Source organism: Pristiophorus japonicus, chromosome 15, assembly GCF_044704955.1.
Source record: "Pristiophorus japonicus isolate sPriJap1 chromosome 15, sPriJap1.hap1, whole genome shotgun sequence".
NCBI classification, from domain to species: domain Eukaryota; kingdom Metazoa; phylum Chordata; class Chondrichthyes; family Pristiophoridae; genus Pristiophorus; species Pristiophorus japonicus.
Genome location: NC_091991.1, coordinates 186015365 through 186030137, shown reverse-complemented (window position 1 = coordinate 186030137; position 14773 = coordinate 186015365). Strand labels below are relative to the sequence as shown.

The following is a 14773-nucleotide window of genomic DNA, read 5'->3' as shown; positions in this document are numbered from 1 at the left end:
ACTCTGGATCAGTTCCTATGGAGTGGAGGGTAGCCAATGTAACCCCACTTTTTAAAAAAGGAGGGAGAGAGAAAACAGGGAATTATAGACCGGTCAGCCTGACCTCAGTAGTGGGTAAAATGATGGAATCAATTATTAAGGATGTCATAGCAGTGCATCTGGAAAATGGTGACATGATAGGTCCAAGTCAGCATGGATTTGTGAAAGGGAAATCATGCTTGACAAATCTTCTGGAATTTTTTGAGGATGTTTCCAGTAAAGTGGACAAAGGAGAACCAGTTGATGTGGTATATTTCAGAAGGCTTTCGACAAGGTCCCACACAAGAGATTAATGTGCAAAGTTAAAGCACATGGGATTGGGGGTAGTGTGCTGACGTGGATTGAGAACTGGTTGTCAGACAGGAAGCAAAGAGTAGGAGTAAACGGGTACTTTTCAGAATGGCAGGCAGTGACTAGTGGAGTGCCGCAAGGTTCTGTGCTGGGGCCCCAGCTGTTTACATTGTACATTAATGATTTAGACGAGGGGATTAAATGCAGTATCTCCAAATTTGCGGATGATACTAAGTTGGGTGGCAGTGTGAGCTGCGAGGAGGATGCTATTAGGCTGCAGAGTGACTTGGATAGGTTAGGTGAGTGGGCAAATGCATGGCAGATGAAGTATAATGTGGATAAATGTGAGGTTATCCACTTTGGTGGTAAAAACAGAGAGACAGACTATTATCTAAATGGTGACAGATTAGGAAAAGGGAAGGTGCAACGAGACCTGGGTGTCATGGTACATCAGTCATTGAAGGTTAGCATGCAGGTACAGCAGGCGGTTAAGAAAGCAAATGGCATGTTGGCCTTCATAGCGAGGGGATTTGAATACAGGGGCACGGAGGTGTTGCTACAGTTGTACAGGGCCTTGGTGAGGCCACACCTGGAGTATTGTGTACAGTTTTGGTCTCCTAACTTGAGGAAGGACATTCTTGCTATTGAGGGAGTGCAGCGAAGGTTCACCAGACTGATTCCCGGGATGGCGGGACTGACCTATCAAGAAAGATTGGATCAACTGGGCTTGTATTCACTGGAGTTCAGAAGAATGAGAGGGGACCTCATAGAAACGTTTAAAATTCTGACGGGTTTGGACAGGTTAGATGCAGAAAGAATGTTCCCAATGTTGGTGAAGTCCAGAACCAGGGGTCACAGTCTGAGGATAAGGGGTAAGCCATTTAGGACCGAGATGAGGAGAAACTTCTTCACCCAGAGAGTGGTGAACCTGTGGAATTCTCTACCACAGAAAGTAGTTGAGGCCAATTCACTAAATATATTCAAAAGGGAGTTAGATGAAGTCCTTACTACTCGGGGGATCAAGGGTTATGGCGAGAAAGCAGGAAGGGGGTACTGAAGTTTCATGTTCAGCCATGAACTCATTGAATGGCGGTGCAGGCTAGAAGGGCTGAATGGCCTGCTCCTGCACCTATTTTCTATGTTTCTATGAGATCCCTTCTCATCCTTCTAAACTCCAGTGTATAAAGGCCCAGTTGATCCAGTCTCTCCTCATATGTCAGTCCAGCCATCCCGGGAATCAGTCTGGTGAACCTTTGCTGCACTCCCTCAATAGCAAGAATGTCCTTCCTCAGATTAGGAGACCAAAATTGAACACAATATTCCAGGTGAGGCCTCACCAACGCCATATACGACTGCAGTAAGACCTCCCTGCTCCTATACTCAAATCCCCTCGCTATGAAGGGCAACCTATTATTTGCTGCCTTCACTGCTTGCTGTACCTGTATGCCAACTTTCAATGACTGATGTACCATGACACCCAGGTCTCATTGCACCTCTCCTTTTCCTAATCTGCCGCCATTCAGATAATAATCTGTCTTCATGTTTATGCCCACAAAGTGGATAACCTCACATTTATCCACATTATACTGCATCTGCCATGCATTTGCCCACTCACCTAACTTGTCCAAGTCACCCTGCAGCCTCTTAGCATCCCCCTCACAGCTCACACCGCCACACAGCTTAGTGTCATCTGCAAACTTGGAAATATTACACTCAATTCCTTAATCTAAATCGTTAATGTATATTGTAAAGAGCTTGTCCCATTACCATCTCCTTTTGCCTTGCACCATCGTCCATTTTGTCTCTTAATCTCTCCTGCCTTCCACCCTATCACAGACCTTTCCTTTTGTTTTTTCCTCCTCTCTCATCCTTTCCCTGCTCCTAGACTTCCTTAAAAACATGATGCATCTCTTAACCTTTTCTAGTTCTGATGAAAGGTCATTGACCTGGACCGTTAACTCTTTCTAACTCTTTCTCTCTTCACAGATGCTGCCTGACCTGCTGAGTAATTCCAGCCTTTTCTGTTTTTATTTCCGATTCCAGCATCTGTAGTATTTTGTTTTTGTAATAGTACTTCCAGTGTTGGATCAGCTAACTCTGCCCAGGCTGGGCTCAAACCAGGGACTTTCCTGATCTATATGCCCAGGTACCATGCTGGAAGGTGCCTTTGCCAACTGAGTGTGGGGAGGAGAGGAGAAATGATCGCTTTTCCTCCCGGGGTGGGGGCACTTGGTATCCCTCTACAAAGTTACTAAGAGGAGAAATCCCGGACTGAGACCTGATTCCGATTGCTGGTGAGCATGTTGGGGAACCAAACTATTTCACCACCAGACCGTAGGAACACTTAAAAATAGCCATCTCCCAGTCTCTGTTGCTATTAATATTAATGGCAGGTTGCCTTCAATGTAACAGGCGTATGACTTGGCCAGAAAAGCAGCATTTGGAGCAAACTGATTTTCTGTACTCTGGACAACAGGAAACATCTGTTGCCAAAAGACCCCCTTATCTAGCTGGACCAAGCGAAGATGCACTAGTAGCTTTGTGTCTGCCACAAGTGTGGTGAGAAATTGTCCTCCCCAGCACACTGCTGTGGCCATCTTGCTAGATCAGTATTCCTGAGTAGCAGTGCCCCAATATGGAAGTCTCTGCTAACTGTGTAATGTGAATCTAATCTCAGCTTCTGTCTGCAGCTCTCTTGCACCATGTTTGTATTGCTTTTCTTGGGTCAGCCTGAACTCAACACAGTATATCCATGTGTTCCAAACTAATGTAAACTAGAGGTGTCATGGAGAGAGGGTGGGTTGTTGCCGGTGTGGTTTGAGGTGAATGACTTTGAGCTCATAATGTCCAGTAGCTGTATTGCTCTGTTTTCATCGGTTTAAATATTTATCCCTCACCGATTTAAAATAACAGCATCAGATTATACTGGCAGTTCTCTATCACTCTGGAATTAGTGCAGATGTTGGTTGTTGGAATTTAGGCTGATGGATGCCCTCTTCACTGCAGTATAATTACCAGGAAATTCAGTTCCCCATAAGTGGGTAAATGTATTGCCTAGAATGATATTGAGCCATTCAGATCAGAATGTTCTCTGGTTCAATCCCCGCGCTGTGTTTAGTCAAGTGGTCTTGGCTCATTTGATGTCATTGTGCATGCATTTATGTGTAAAGACACGTCAGGTGAGCACAAGATTAGTGTCTCCTGTGATTGTGTCCTGGCTTGTATATGCTGCTGACACTCGCTGTTCGAGCACTTGGAGAATGGCCACTTGTATGAGGTACTGTGGGGGTTAGAGCAAGACTCTGCACGTTCAGAGATTGTGGGGGTAAAGATTGTAAAATGTACTCATGTTCAAATTTGCTTTTGGAGATTAAAGCTTCATTTATTGGTAATTACAATAATAGCAAGACAGTGAAATTCCTGGTAACTCTGAAGGCCTGCTTTTGATGGCTCGTTGAGTTTTGGTGTCTGTTAACTCTTAGTCAGTGAGGCAGGTTGGCAGCATTCTGTAATGTCTCTGCACGAGAGGGGCAGCAGTTCAAAGTCGGGGGAGTGTGTTTGTTTACAAGCTCTAAAAGCGCAGTCTGTCTTGAAAATGAATCATTTTATCTCTCCAAGGACATGTACCGTTTGCAGAACTCGTGCTTTCACAGCAGTTTTGGGGTGATGTAGCTTTAAGTTTTCTGTGTAAACATTTAACATGTTGTAACAGTAACGTATTTATCACTCAGTGGGCCAAGACCTATCTTGGCACTGTTTGGACTTGCTGCAATATTACTGTCAATGCTGGGGTGGGCCCATAAGATGCAAGGCTTAAAGTTAACCTTTCTGGTAAAGGAACAAACTTCTAATTTAGAAGTTGTGGAATAAAGCCAGGGCTTTTCCATCTTCCTTTTTGAATTTACTTACAAGTCACTTCTCAACGTTCTAGAATTAACCAGTAGACTTATACCCCACCACTTGCAATTGTACAGCTGTTAATTATTTGTATTTTTCTCCCTCGCCTCCAGCGCACTACCGTGCCATGTTCTTACAGCTCCAGATGGAGAATGCTGCTGCAGGGCAGTTACATTGAACTGATTTGGTAATAAGTTGTGACCAGTACTTAAATTGACAAAGGAATGCATATTTTGTCCTGAAATAGGTTCAGTGCATTTATGCAAGCAATGACTGAGATTAACAAGGATTGTTAACCTTGTACATGTTTCTGACATAGCTGGGCTATGTAGTCTTTTCAGTTTTCCGATGTACAGTAGCTTTGAGTTACACATGCAGATATATAAAGGGCATTTTGGGGGAACGTGCTCAACATAGAGTACTTTTGCAAGATTTTTTTTTAAATCGGAATCTTTTAGTGCACACTGGCTTTTCACCTTTGGGACCCAGATTCATGCCTTCTCACTATTGGTTGTAAGGTAGTGTGTGAAATGAGTTTGCTGGTCTCGATCCATTTCCCAGTGGGCATGTGCCACTGCACTAAACTGCCCTAATTCAACACTCATTGGCAGAGTGGCTGGGGTGTGAAATAGAACAACGGTACTTTGCAGTAGAGGAAGCTTTTGTCATGCTGGGGTGGAGCAGAGGGAAATTTACTCGATATCCAGCACTGCTATACTTCACTGTTGTCCAATAGAAATCGCTGACTAGACACGTGCACTAATTGTAGTAGAAAGCACCATGCACACGAGACGGGTAAATGTACTTGACATGTATATTTACTAAGCATTCAGTGCAAAACTTAGCAGTCTTTCTCTTCAATCAAAGTTTGGAATTGTGGCATAAATTGATCAGACACAATACGTCTTGGTGCAGTGTCTGTCTCTGTTTTTGTCCAGCAGTTCTGGATGGTACTTTTACTTCATCAGCTGAGAACGTTGATTGGCAAGACCCTCCAGAGTGCTGCCTACCCTGTGCCCTGTTGGAGCTGCTCGTTATTGCTTTCTGCTGGTCTGCAGTGCTGATTCCCATTGGTTGAGCTGACCTCTCCATATAATGTTTCTATGGTGCTGAATTCTGAGGTTTTCATCCATGTAACAAGCCATTTAACAGATAAGCGGTAACCAAGGAGGCAAAGCACATAGGATCAAAAAACCCTTGCACACTGCTTTTTGTCGTGCCCTTTTACTAACATGCACCAAAAGGTTAAAATGTTCCTGGGTCACATGCCCAATGATGGTGTGTATTACTCATTTTTTATTTACTAATCAAAATGACATTTGTACACATCTGGATTTCCAATTAGTCGCATGTGACTAGTAGCTAATGTCTTGGCCAACACTGCTATACTTGAGCTGGGACTGCTTGATGCATTTATATTGTGTATTTCATGTCCTCACGACGTGCAGATGCACTTCACAGCGAATCAGTTTCTGTAAGTGTCGTCACTGTTAGTGTAGGCAAGCAAGGCCATGAGATCCCACCACAGCAGTGAGATAAATGACCAGTTAACCTGTTTTGATGGTTGAGGAAGGAATCTTGTCCAGTTCACCAGAAGAACTGCTGTGCTCTTTTTCGGATAGTGCCATGGGACTTTTAACACCCACCTAAACAAGCAGGCAGGACTCGGTTTAATATCTCATCTGAAAGACTCCGACAGTGCAGCGCTCCCTTAGCCTAGATTATGCCCTCAAGTCCTGGGAGTGGTGCTTGAACCCACGACCAGCTGATATATTTAATGCAGTGTTTGAAATGGAGGCTATTCCATTCTCCAGCACTGTGTAACAGCCCTCAACTTCAAACATGGACATTCTCAAAATAATTTTTTTTATGGGAATATTTGCTGACTGTTCTCCATCACCTTGCCTGGCATTTGAGGAGGTTCTTTCAAATCCTCTTTTAAGCTCCGCTAAGTGAGATGGTCCCCTATTTAGTGGTTGGTATCTTTTGTATTGTAATGGTAAAATCAGGGGCACCAATAGGATATTGGCAATGCATTGCTGCAGTATTTGAAAGTGTGCAATGGGAAGTTGACCAATCTACAGCAGGATTGGTTTGTTAGCACCAGAGTGCACAGCAAATTTGGACAGTCTGTTTACATCCTTTGGCTATTTTTAAAAGATGTAATTTTATCCATAGCACACACTGTGCAATAGGAGAACCACAAGTTTCTTTCAATCAGTTATCAGTCTGTCACCGTGATGGCAGGCACTTGTGCTGTTTCGATGAACACAATCTGAGCTGATTGAACCTGTGCTGCAAGCTCAGATATTCAGAGATGTGGAGCAGAAACCAAGTAATATCAGTTCATTACTACTGTGTTTCCCTGCATTACAACAGTGACTACACCTAAAGTACTTCATTGGCCTTAAAGCACTTTGGACGTCCTGAGATTGTGGAAGGTGCTATAGAAATACTAGTGTTCCCCCCCCCTCCCTACCTCCTGCCAGGAGGTCAGAATCCCAAGTGCAAAAAAACAGGTCAAACCTTTTCTGATCATGTTGAAATTCTTCCCCGCCCTCAATTTTGTGCTTTTTGTGGTGGTGAGAAAGATCATAGCAAAGAGATATGATGTCTTCCTGGATTACTCAGGCTTCCTTTCTAATGCTGTCGATAAAGATGTTTTCAGATGTGATCTTCCTGACCGAAAGCGCTGTGGGTAATGAGTGACAGCTTTGGGTTGGGGATGGTTTGAGTGAAAATAGAGATTTTTTTCACAATGTCTCTTTTGTACAGTACTTGCTGGCATAGCGTAGCATTGCTGGTTGTAACTCAACCCAAAGAACACAGCGATAAATGTGGGTACAGAATTGAGGGTTTTTTTCAAATTGAAACCTGCTTAGAGCTATTTGAATATCTGGCACATGGTTCTGTCTCGTTCCACACAAATATTCAGTTAAAATAATAGAGTATCAGTTTCATGTCTTTTAGTTTGATCCAGGTTTAAATTTGATCATTTATAACATTTCTTGGAGAGACATTTCACAGTGAATTTTACTGGGGGTGTTGAATGCATGAGCAATACTCAGGTACATGATTGAAAAAGGAGGAGGTGTAACGATACCAATGTCCTTGGGGATTACTCTGCCTGTTCCAACTTTGCTCAGAATGGGTGATGACTGACAAAAAAAATCACATTGTGGTGCAAAATAAATAGAAATAAATAATATTGGAAGAGGTGGGAAAATGGGAATACTAAACACAAATTGAAGATGACCTTGTTAAAGAAAATCTGTTGTGATGACTGGCCTCATGATATAACCAAATGCTGAAATATCGTATCTGCTTGGGCTCGATTCAAATGACCTAGATACAGAGTAGGTAAAAGCACATGCTGGGCCATAGGAAACGAGGACTCGGTGACAAGTGGTCTGAGCTGTTGAACCCAAGAAAATTATCTAGCATAAAAACACCAAAATGTAAAATTGGCAGATATAGGTGGGATAGGATATCATTCACAGACCAATAGGATATTCAAACTGTTTTAATATAAAGTATGTTAAGCAGTATATAGTTAAAATGTCCTCGGGGGCTCAAACACTTAAGCAGAAAGAATGAGTCTGCTTGGCTGCTGAGGGAAAAAAAAGCAAAGGAATGTACATACCATGGGGCGGGTGCAGCAACCCGAGGGTGAACGTACACAAATCTTCGAATGTGGCAGAACAAGCTTGAGGCTGTTATTTTTTTAAAGCATATGGGATCCTTGGCTTTATTAATGGAGGAATAGAGTACAAAAGCAAGGAAGTTATGTTAAACCTTTAAAACGTTGCTTAGGCCTCAGGAGTATTCTCCAATTCTACACAACAGTTTAGGAAAAAGATCAAGACCTTGGAGAGGGTGCAGCAGAGATTTACTAGAATGGTACCAGGGATTAAAGACTAGTTACGTGGAGAAGCTGGGGTTGTTCTCCTTCAAGCAGAGAAGGTTAAGAGGAGATTTGATTGAGGCGTTCAAAATAATGAATGGTTTTGATAGAGTAAATAAGGAGAAACTCTTTCCCTGGCAGAATGGTCGGTAACCAGAGGACACAGATTTAAGGTGACTGGCAAAAGAAGCAGAATTGATATGAAACATTACAGCGAGTTGTGATAGGAATGCGCTGCCTGAAAGGACAGTGGAAGCAGTCAGTCGTAACATTCAAGAGAATTGGGTAACTACTTGAAGGGGATAAATTAGGATGTAGCTATTTGCACTAAAAAAATGCTGATAGGCTCTCCATGATCACATGACCTGATTGATTGGTCCCCTTGGAAGATAAGCCACACCTCGAGGTTTCTCTGGAATGTGTAATTGGAACCGCACAATCCCAAGTTCTGAGTGACTGCAAATTGTAATTTGAGCCATTCTGACTTCAGATCACAGGATAGAGCTCACCCAGCCCAAGTTCCTTGCCACTACCCCCCCCTCCCCCTCCCCAACCCTGCCAAAGAAGGGCCATTGTATGTGTGTGGGTCATGGATTGTTAACTGGTTTATTGGATATGAGATGAATAGTGACAATGTCATGACTTCTGGATTTCGTCCACTCCAGTGATGTCCCTTGTCACACATGCACCAAGCTTTCCAAAAAATTGGGTGTGGATGCAAAAGGGGCTGGAAGAATGTGACCCTCCCACTCCCGGGCCGGTCTCTCGCTCTCGCTCCTGGCCGCTGTCTGTGTGTCTCTCTCTCTCTCTCTCTCTCTCTCTTTCTCGCTCGCTCCCGGTCGGTGTCTCTCTCTCTCTCTCTCTCTCTCTCTCTCTCTCTCTCTCTCTCTCTCGCCCTCCCTCCCGGCCAGTGTCTCTCTCTCTCTCTCTCTCTCTCTCTCTCTCTCTCTCTCTCTCTCTCTCTCTCTCTCTCACTTGCCCTCCCTCCCGGCCAGTGTCTGTGTCTCTCCCTCTCTCTCTCTCTCTCTCTCCCCCGGCCGGTGTCTCTCTCTCTCTCTCTCTCTCTCTCTCTCTCTCTCTCTCTCTCTCTCTCTCTCTCTCTCTCTCTCTTGCCCTCCCTCCCGGCCAGTGTGTGTCTCTCTCTCTCTCTCTCTCTCTCTCTCTCTCTCTCTCTCTCTCTCTCTCGCCCTCCCTCCCGGTCTGTCTGTCTCTCTCTCTCTCTCTCGCCCTCCCTCCCGGCCAGTGTCGCGCGCTCTCTCTCTCTCTCTCTCTCTCTCTCTCTCTCTCTCTCTCTCTCTCTCTCTCTCTCTCTCTCTCTCTCTCTTGCCCTCCCTCCCGGCCAGTGTGTCTCTCTCTCTCTCTCTCTCTCTCTCTCTCTCTCTCTCTCTCTCTCTCTCTCTCTTGCCCTCCCTCCCGGCCAGTGTGTGTCTCTCTCTCTCTCTCTCTCTCTCCCTCTCTCGCCCTCCCTCCCGGTCTGTCTCTCTCTCTCTCTCTCGCCCTCCCTCCCGGCCAGTGTCTCTCTCTCTCTCTCTCTCTCTCTCTCTCTTGCCCTCCCTCCCGGCCAGTGTCTGTGTCTCTCCCTCTCTCTCTCTCTCTCTCTCCCCCCCGGCCGGTCTCTCTCTCTCTCTCTCTCTCTCTCTCTCTCTCTCTCTCTTGCCCTCCCTCCCGGCCAGTGTGTGTCTCTCTCTCTCTCTCTCTCTCTCTCTCTCTCTCTCTCTCTCTCTCTCTCTCTCTCTCGCCCTCCCTCCCGGTCTGTCTGTCTCTCTCTCTCTCTCGCCCTCCCTCCCGGCCAGTGTCGCTCTCTCTCTCTCTCTCTCTCTCTCTCTCGCCCTCCCTCCTGGCCAGTGTCTCTCTCTCTCTCTCTCTCTCTCTCCCTCTCTTTGCCCTCCCGGCCAGTGTCTCTCTCTCTCTCTCTCTCGCCCTCCCTCCCTCCCGGCCAGTGTGTCTGTCTCTCTCTCTCCTCTCGCTCGCCCTCCCTCCCGGCCGGTGTCTGTCTCTCTCTCTCTCTCTCTCTCTCTCTCTCTCTCTCTCTCTCTCTCTCTCTCTCTCTCTCTCTCTCTCGCCCTCCCTCCCGGCCGGTGTCTGTGTCTCTCTCTCTCTCTCTCTCTCTCTCTCTCTCTCTCTCTCACCTCCCCCTTCCCCTGTTCATGTTTCTGCCATTTGTAATTTCTGTGCTGGTGTTTGTAGCGACTGATGCCACCTATCCCTGCACCACGGCTTGTGTGAACACCCGCGAGGTTTTCCTAGCTATTGACCTTGATATTTCCGTGCTTCAGCCCACCTAGCTTCTGCTAGCTCTGTTCCATTTTGCTGTACAGGATCTTTTTTGGCATTCTGGAATCTTTGCTGGTTCTGACCCATGCAGCTGTGCATTTATCAGCCTGGTCTCACTGCTCGTGATCTTGGGGACCTCCCACTTGCTAACTTTGCCTTGTTGCTTAATGTGGAACTCAGTTGTTGGAGGTAAAACTGATCAAGTTCCTGAATGCGATGGTACAAACGGATCCAGAACTTACTTCAGAGTGGTCCACTTGCAGCTTTGAGTTTGACACAAACTAAGATATCATCATCACATCATAAGCACTCCCTTGGAATCGAGGAAGATTTGCTTCCACTCTTAACATTAGTCCTTATGTGCCTGAACAGTCCAATATGAGAGCCGCAGTCCCTGTCACAGATGGGACAGATAGTCGTTGAGGGAAGGAGTGGGTGGGACTGGTTTGCCGCACGCTCTTTTCGCTGCCTGCGCTTGGTTTCTGCATGCTCTCGGCGATGAGACTCGAGGTGCTCAGCGCCCTCCCGGCTGCATTTTGTCCTCTTAGGACGGTCTTTGGCCAGGGACTCCCAGGTGTCAATGGGGATGTCGCACTTTTTCAGGGAAGTTTTAAGGGTGTCCTTCTAACGTTTCCTCTGCCCACCTTTGGCTCTATTGCAGTAAAGGAGTTCCGAGTAGAGTGCTTGCTTTGGGAGTCTCATGTGTGGCATGCAAACTATGTGGCCTGTCCAGTGGAGCTGGTCAAGTATGGTCAGTGCTTCGATGCTGGGGATGTTGGCCTGGTCAAAGACGCTAACGTTGGTGCATCTGTCCTCCCAGGGGATTTGTAGGATCTTGCGGAGACATAGTTGGTGGTATTTCTCCAGCGAGTTGAGGTATCTACTGTACATGGTCCATAAATCTGAGCCATACAGGAGGGCGGGTATTACTACAGCCATTACTGTAGACCATGAACTTGGTGACAGTTTTGAGGGCCAGGTCTTCAAACACCTCAACGGTGTTGGATCTCGTCGTCAAAGACTGCTGTTGTTGATAGGAGGCTCCTGAGATGAGGGAAGTGGTCCACGTTGTCTAGGGCTGTGCCGTGGATCTTGATGACTGTGGGGCAGTGCTATGCGGCGAGGACAGGCTGGTGGCAAACCAGTCCCACCCATCCTTTTCCTCAACGACTATCTGTCCCACCTGTGATAGAGACTGGTCTTACGGATGTTTAGCGTAAGGCCCATGCGTTCGTACGCCTCAGTAAATACATCGACTATGTCCTGGAGTTCAGCCTCTGTGCACAGACGTAGGCGTTGTCTGCGTACTGTAGCTCGATGACAGAGGTTGTGGTGGTCTTGGATCTGGCCTGGAGACGGCGAAGGTTGAATAAGTTCCCACTCGTTCTGTAGTTTAGTGCCACTCCAGCAGGGAGTTTGTTGACTCTGAGGTGGAGCATGGCAGCGAGGAAGATTGTGAAGCGGGTTGGGGCAATGACGCAGCCCTGCTTGACCCCAGTCTGGATGTGGATTGGGTCTGTGATGGATCCGTTGGTAAGGATCACCAAGATATAGAACAAAAGCAAAATACTGCCCATGCTGGAATCTGAAATAAAACCCGAAAATGCTGGAAATACTCAGCAGGTCGGGCAGCATCTGTGGAGAGAAACCGAGTTAACGTTTTGGGCCTGTGACCCTTCGTCAGAAGATTTAGGAACAAGAGTAGATCTTTGGAAGCTCTGTCGTCGCCGGAGATGCATTCAATCCCTCTTCACTCATTTATGGCCTTCCTCAGTCTATTCGATATGTCATGACTTTATTTTGTAGATGATGCAATAGCAGCAAAATTAATGAGTTTTGCAGCTGTGACTTTCTGGGATGCCTGCTCTGTGCCAACTCAAATGTTAGGCATTACGATGGGTTCAGTGCCTGTGGAGTGAGGCAAAGTCTCTGCTCCTGATTACTGTCCAAGGATTCTCTGTGTGCCAGAGTTCCTACACCTGGTGTCCCAGTAACTCCTGTGGGCGTTGGGGATGGGCAGGGTCATACTCAGCTGTGAGGCCTTGCTAGGTAGAATATCTTGCTGATGCTCACTGGCTCACATGATTCTTGGATAAGTTACCTGAGTCCATGGTGCTGGAGTTGGTGGCTTCAGATGATGAAGGGGGAAAAGGCAGTCAGTGGCCAGAAACAAGGGGACGAGTCTGGGTGGAACTGGTGACATTCTCTCCCCTGACACTTGGCCTGTTCTTTCCTTGCAGTGATTACGCAGCAGATGAAATCACTCACTGCATTCGACCTCAAGACATCAGGGAGCGGAGGGCTGTTATCATACTCCGAAAGTAAGAGCTACTCATTTTCTTCGTCAATATGATGCAGCAGCTTTAATGCTCTTGTGTTTAGAGATGTTTCTTTCCCTTCTAATTCTAATCATTTGTGGAATACAGGGACAAAAAATAACTAAATGTAACTAAAAGAATGAGTTTAGAAAGCTGCTAAAGTTACTGTTTCTGACCAATGGGCGAAAGTTTTCTGTCCATAAGTTTTGAGCATTGGACTGGGAGTCAGGGACTCCAACCCTGGAAACGTTCACACAGTCTTTCGTCCTTGAAAGGGGATACAACGAATGCCACAGACCAGGGTGTGGGGAGAGAACACGAGGCCATCAGCTGTGCCCACCTCACGGTTACCAGTGTTAGAAACATAGAAATTTACAGTGCAAAAGGAAGCCATCTCGGCCCATCCTGTCCGCGCCGGCCAACAAAGAGCCGCACGGCCCTCGGTCAGCAGCCCTGAAGGTTACATATAAACCTATGAACAGTGACGGAAAGGCAAAGAGCACTGAACCAGTCCGCCTCACACAACAGCGATACCCCTTATACTGAAACATTCTACACTCCATCCCAACCGGAGCCATGTGATCTCCCGGGAGAGGCAAAAACCAGATTAAAAACCCAGGCCAATTTAGGGAGAAAAAAATCTGGGAAAATTCCTCTGACTCAAAACCAGGCGATCAAAACTAGTCCAGGAGATCACCCTGGCCGTAGTCTATTCCCTGTAGTACTTACCATTATATCTGCGCTGACCAACAAAAGGCCATCCAGTCTAATCCCAATTACCAGCTCTAGGTCTGTAACCCTGTAGGTTACTGCACTTTAAGTGCCCATCCAACCATCTCTTAAAAGTAGAGGTTTCTGCATCCACCACTCTTCCAGGCAGCGAGTTCCAGATTCCCACAACCCTCTGCGTAAAGAAGCCACCCTCAAATCCCCTCTAAACCTTTCACCAACCACCTTAAAACTATGCCCCCTCGTAATAGACCCCTCCACCAATGGAAATAGGCCCTTACTATCCACTATGTCCAGGCCCCTCAATATTTTGTACACCTTAATGAGGTCTCCTCTCAATCTCCTCTGTTCCAATGAGAACAAACCCAGCCTATCCAATCTGTCCTCATAACTAAGCTTCTCCATTCCAGGCAGCATCCTGGTAAATCTCCTCTGCACCCTCTCTAGTGCAATCACGTCCTTCCTATAATACGGCGACCAGAACTGCACGCAGTACTCCAGCTGTGGTCAGACTCTCCTGCTGTTGACCCATGAGCCACAGCAACTTGTACTAGACTGACATGTTGCTCTTTCCCTGTATGTCTTTTTCTTACACTCCCCATTTTTATGTTATTCTTTGTCTCCTCCCTCGCCCTTTCCATCGCTCTGTTTCCTCCCATCCTCGGGTTAATTGCCTGGGATTTAATCGTGGCCTGAGTGACTGCTTCCCAGTGCCTGTGTAGCACTAAGGGATGTCTGCAGCACCACATCTCGAACACCTTTCTGCTGAACATGTTCTGCTTTTATTTCAAACTTTTTGTGTCATTTTTCTTTGACTCAGCTATTCCCAATCCATCCACTTCCAAAGATACTGTAGGATAAGAAATATATATTCAGCAACCAGCATACGTGCTGTCTGTAAAGTTCTACAATGTAAGATTTGCCCGATTGTGTAATTTATTTTCTATTACTTCTATATTTTTCTCCCACAGAACAAGGACTGATGCACCACGTTTGGAGTCAAAATCATTAACGAGCTCAGTGTTACCAGTCCATATGTCCAACAGACAGTCCAACAGTGAACGATACCAAGCGGTACTGAAACAGAAACGGTCTCATCGGAAGGCAGACCCAGATGCTGCACACAGGTAGGAAGGAAAGGGAGTGACGTGGGGAGCAAGTCCCATGCTGAGCCAAACTAGGGAGTCTGACTATGTGTTGGTGTGCGAATACATTGCACGTTGTGTTACTGATGCACAAACTAGATTGCTGGATTGTGTGAAAGGACTTGTACGTGCAATGCCTCTAACATCCTCAGGGTGGCTCAAAGAGTTCCATGGCC

General features: G+C 46.3%; 1 protein-coding gene across 1 annotated transcript in view; it reads left to right on the top strand.

Moving 5' to 3' along the window:
- alkbh5 (alkB homolog 5, RNA demethylase) overlaps nt 1-14583 on the top strand; it is a 49886-nt gene extending 35303 nt beyond the window's left edge. Inside the window, exons 2-3 of the mRNA XM_070900032.1 lie at nt 12646-12726; nt 14424-14583. Of these exons, the coding sequence (XP_070756133.1) occupies nt 12646-12726; nt 14424-14583 (241 nt within the window). The remainder of the gene's footprint in view (nt 1-12645; nt 12727-14423) is intronic.
- Nucleotides 14584-14773: the final 190 nt, after the last annotated feature.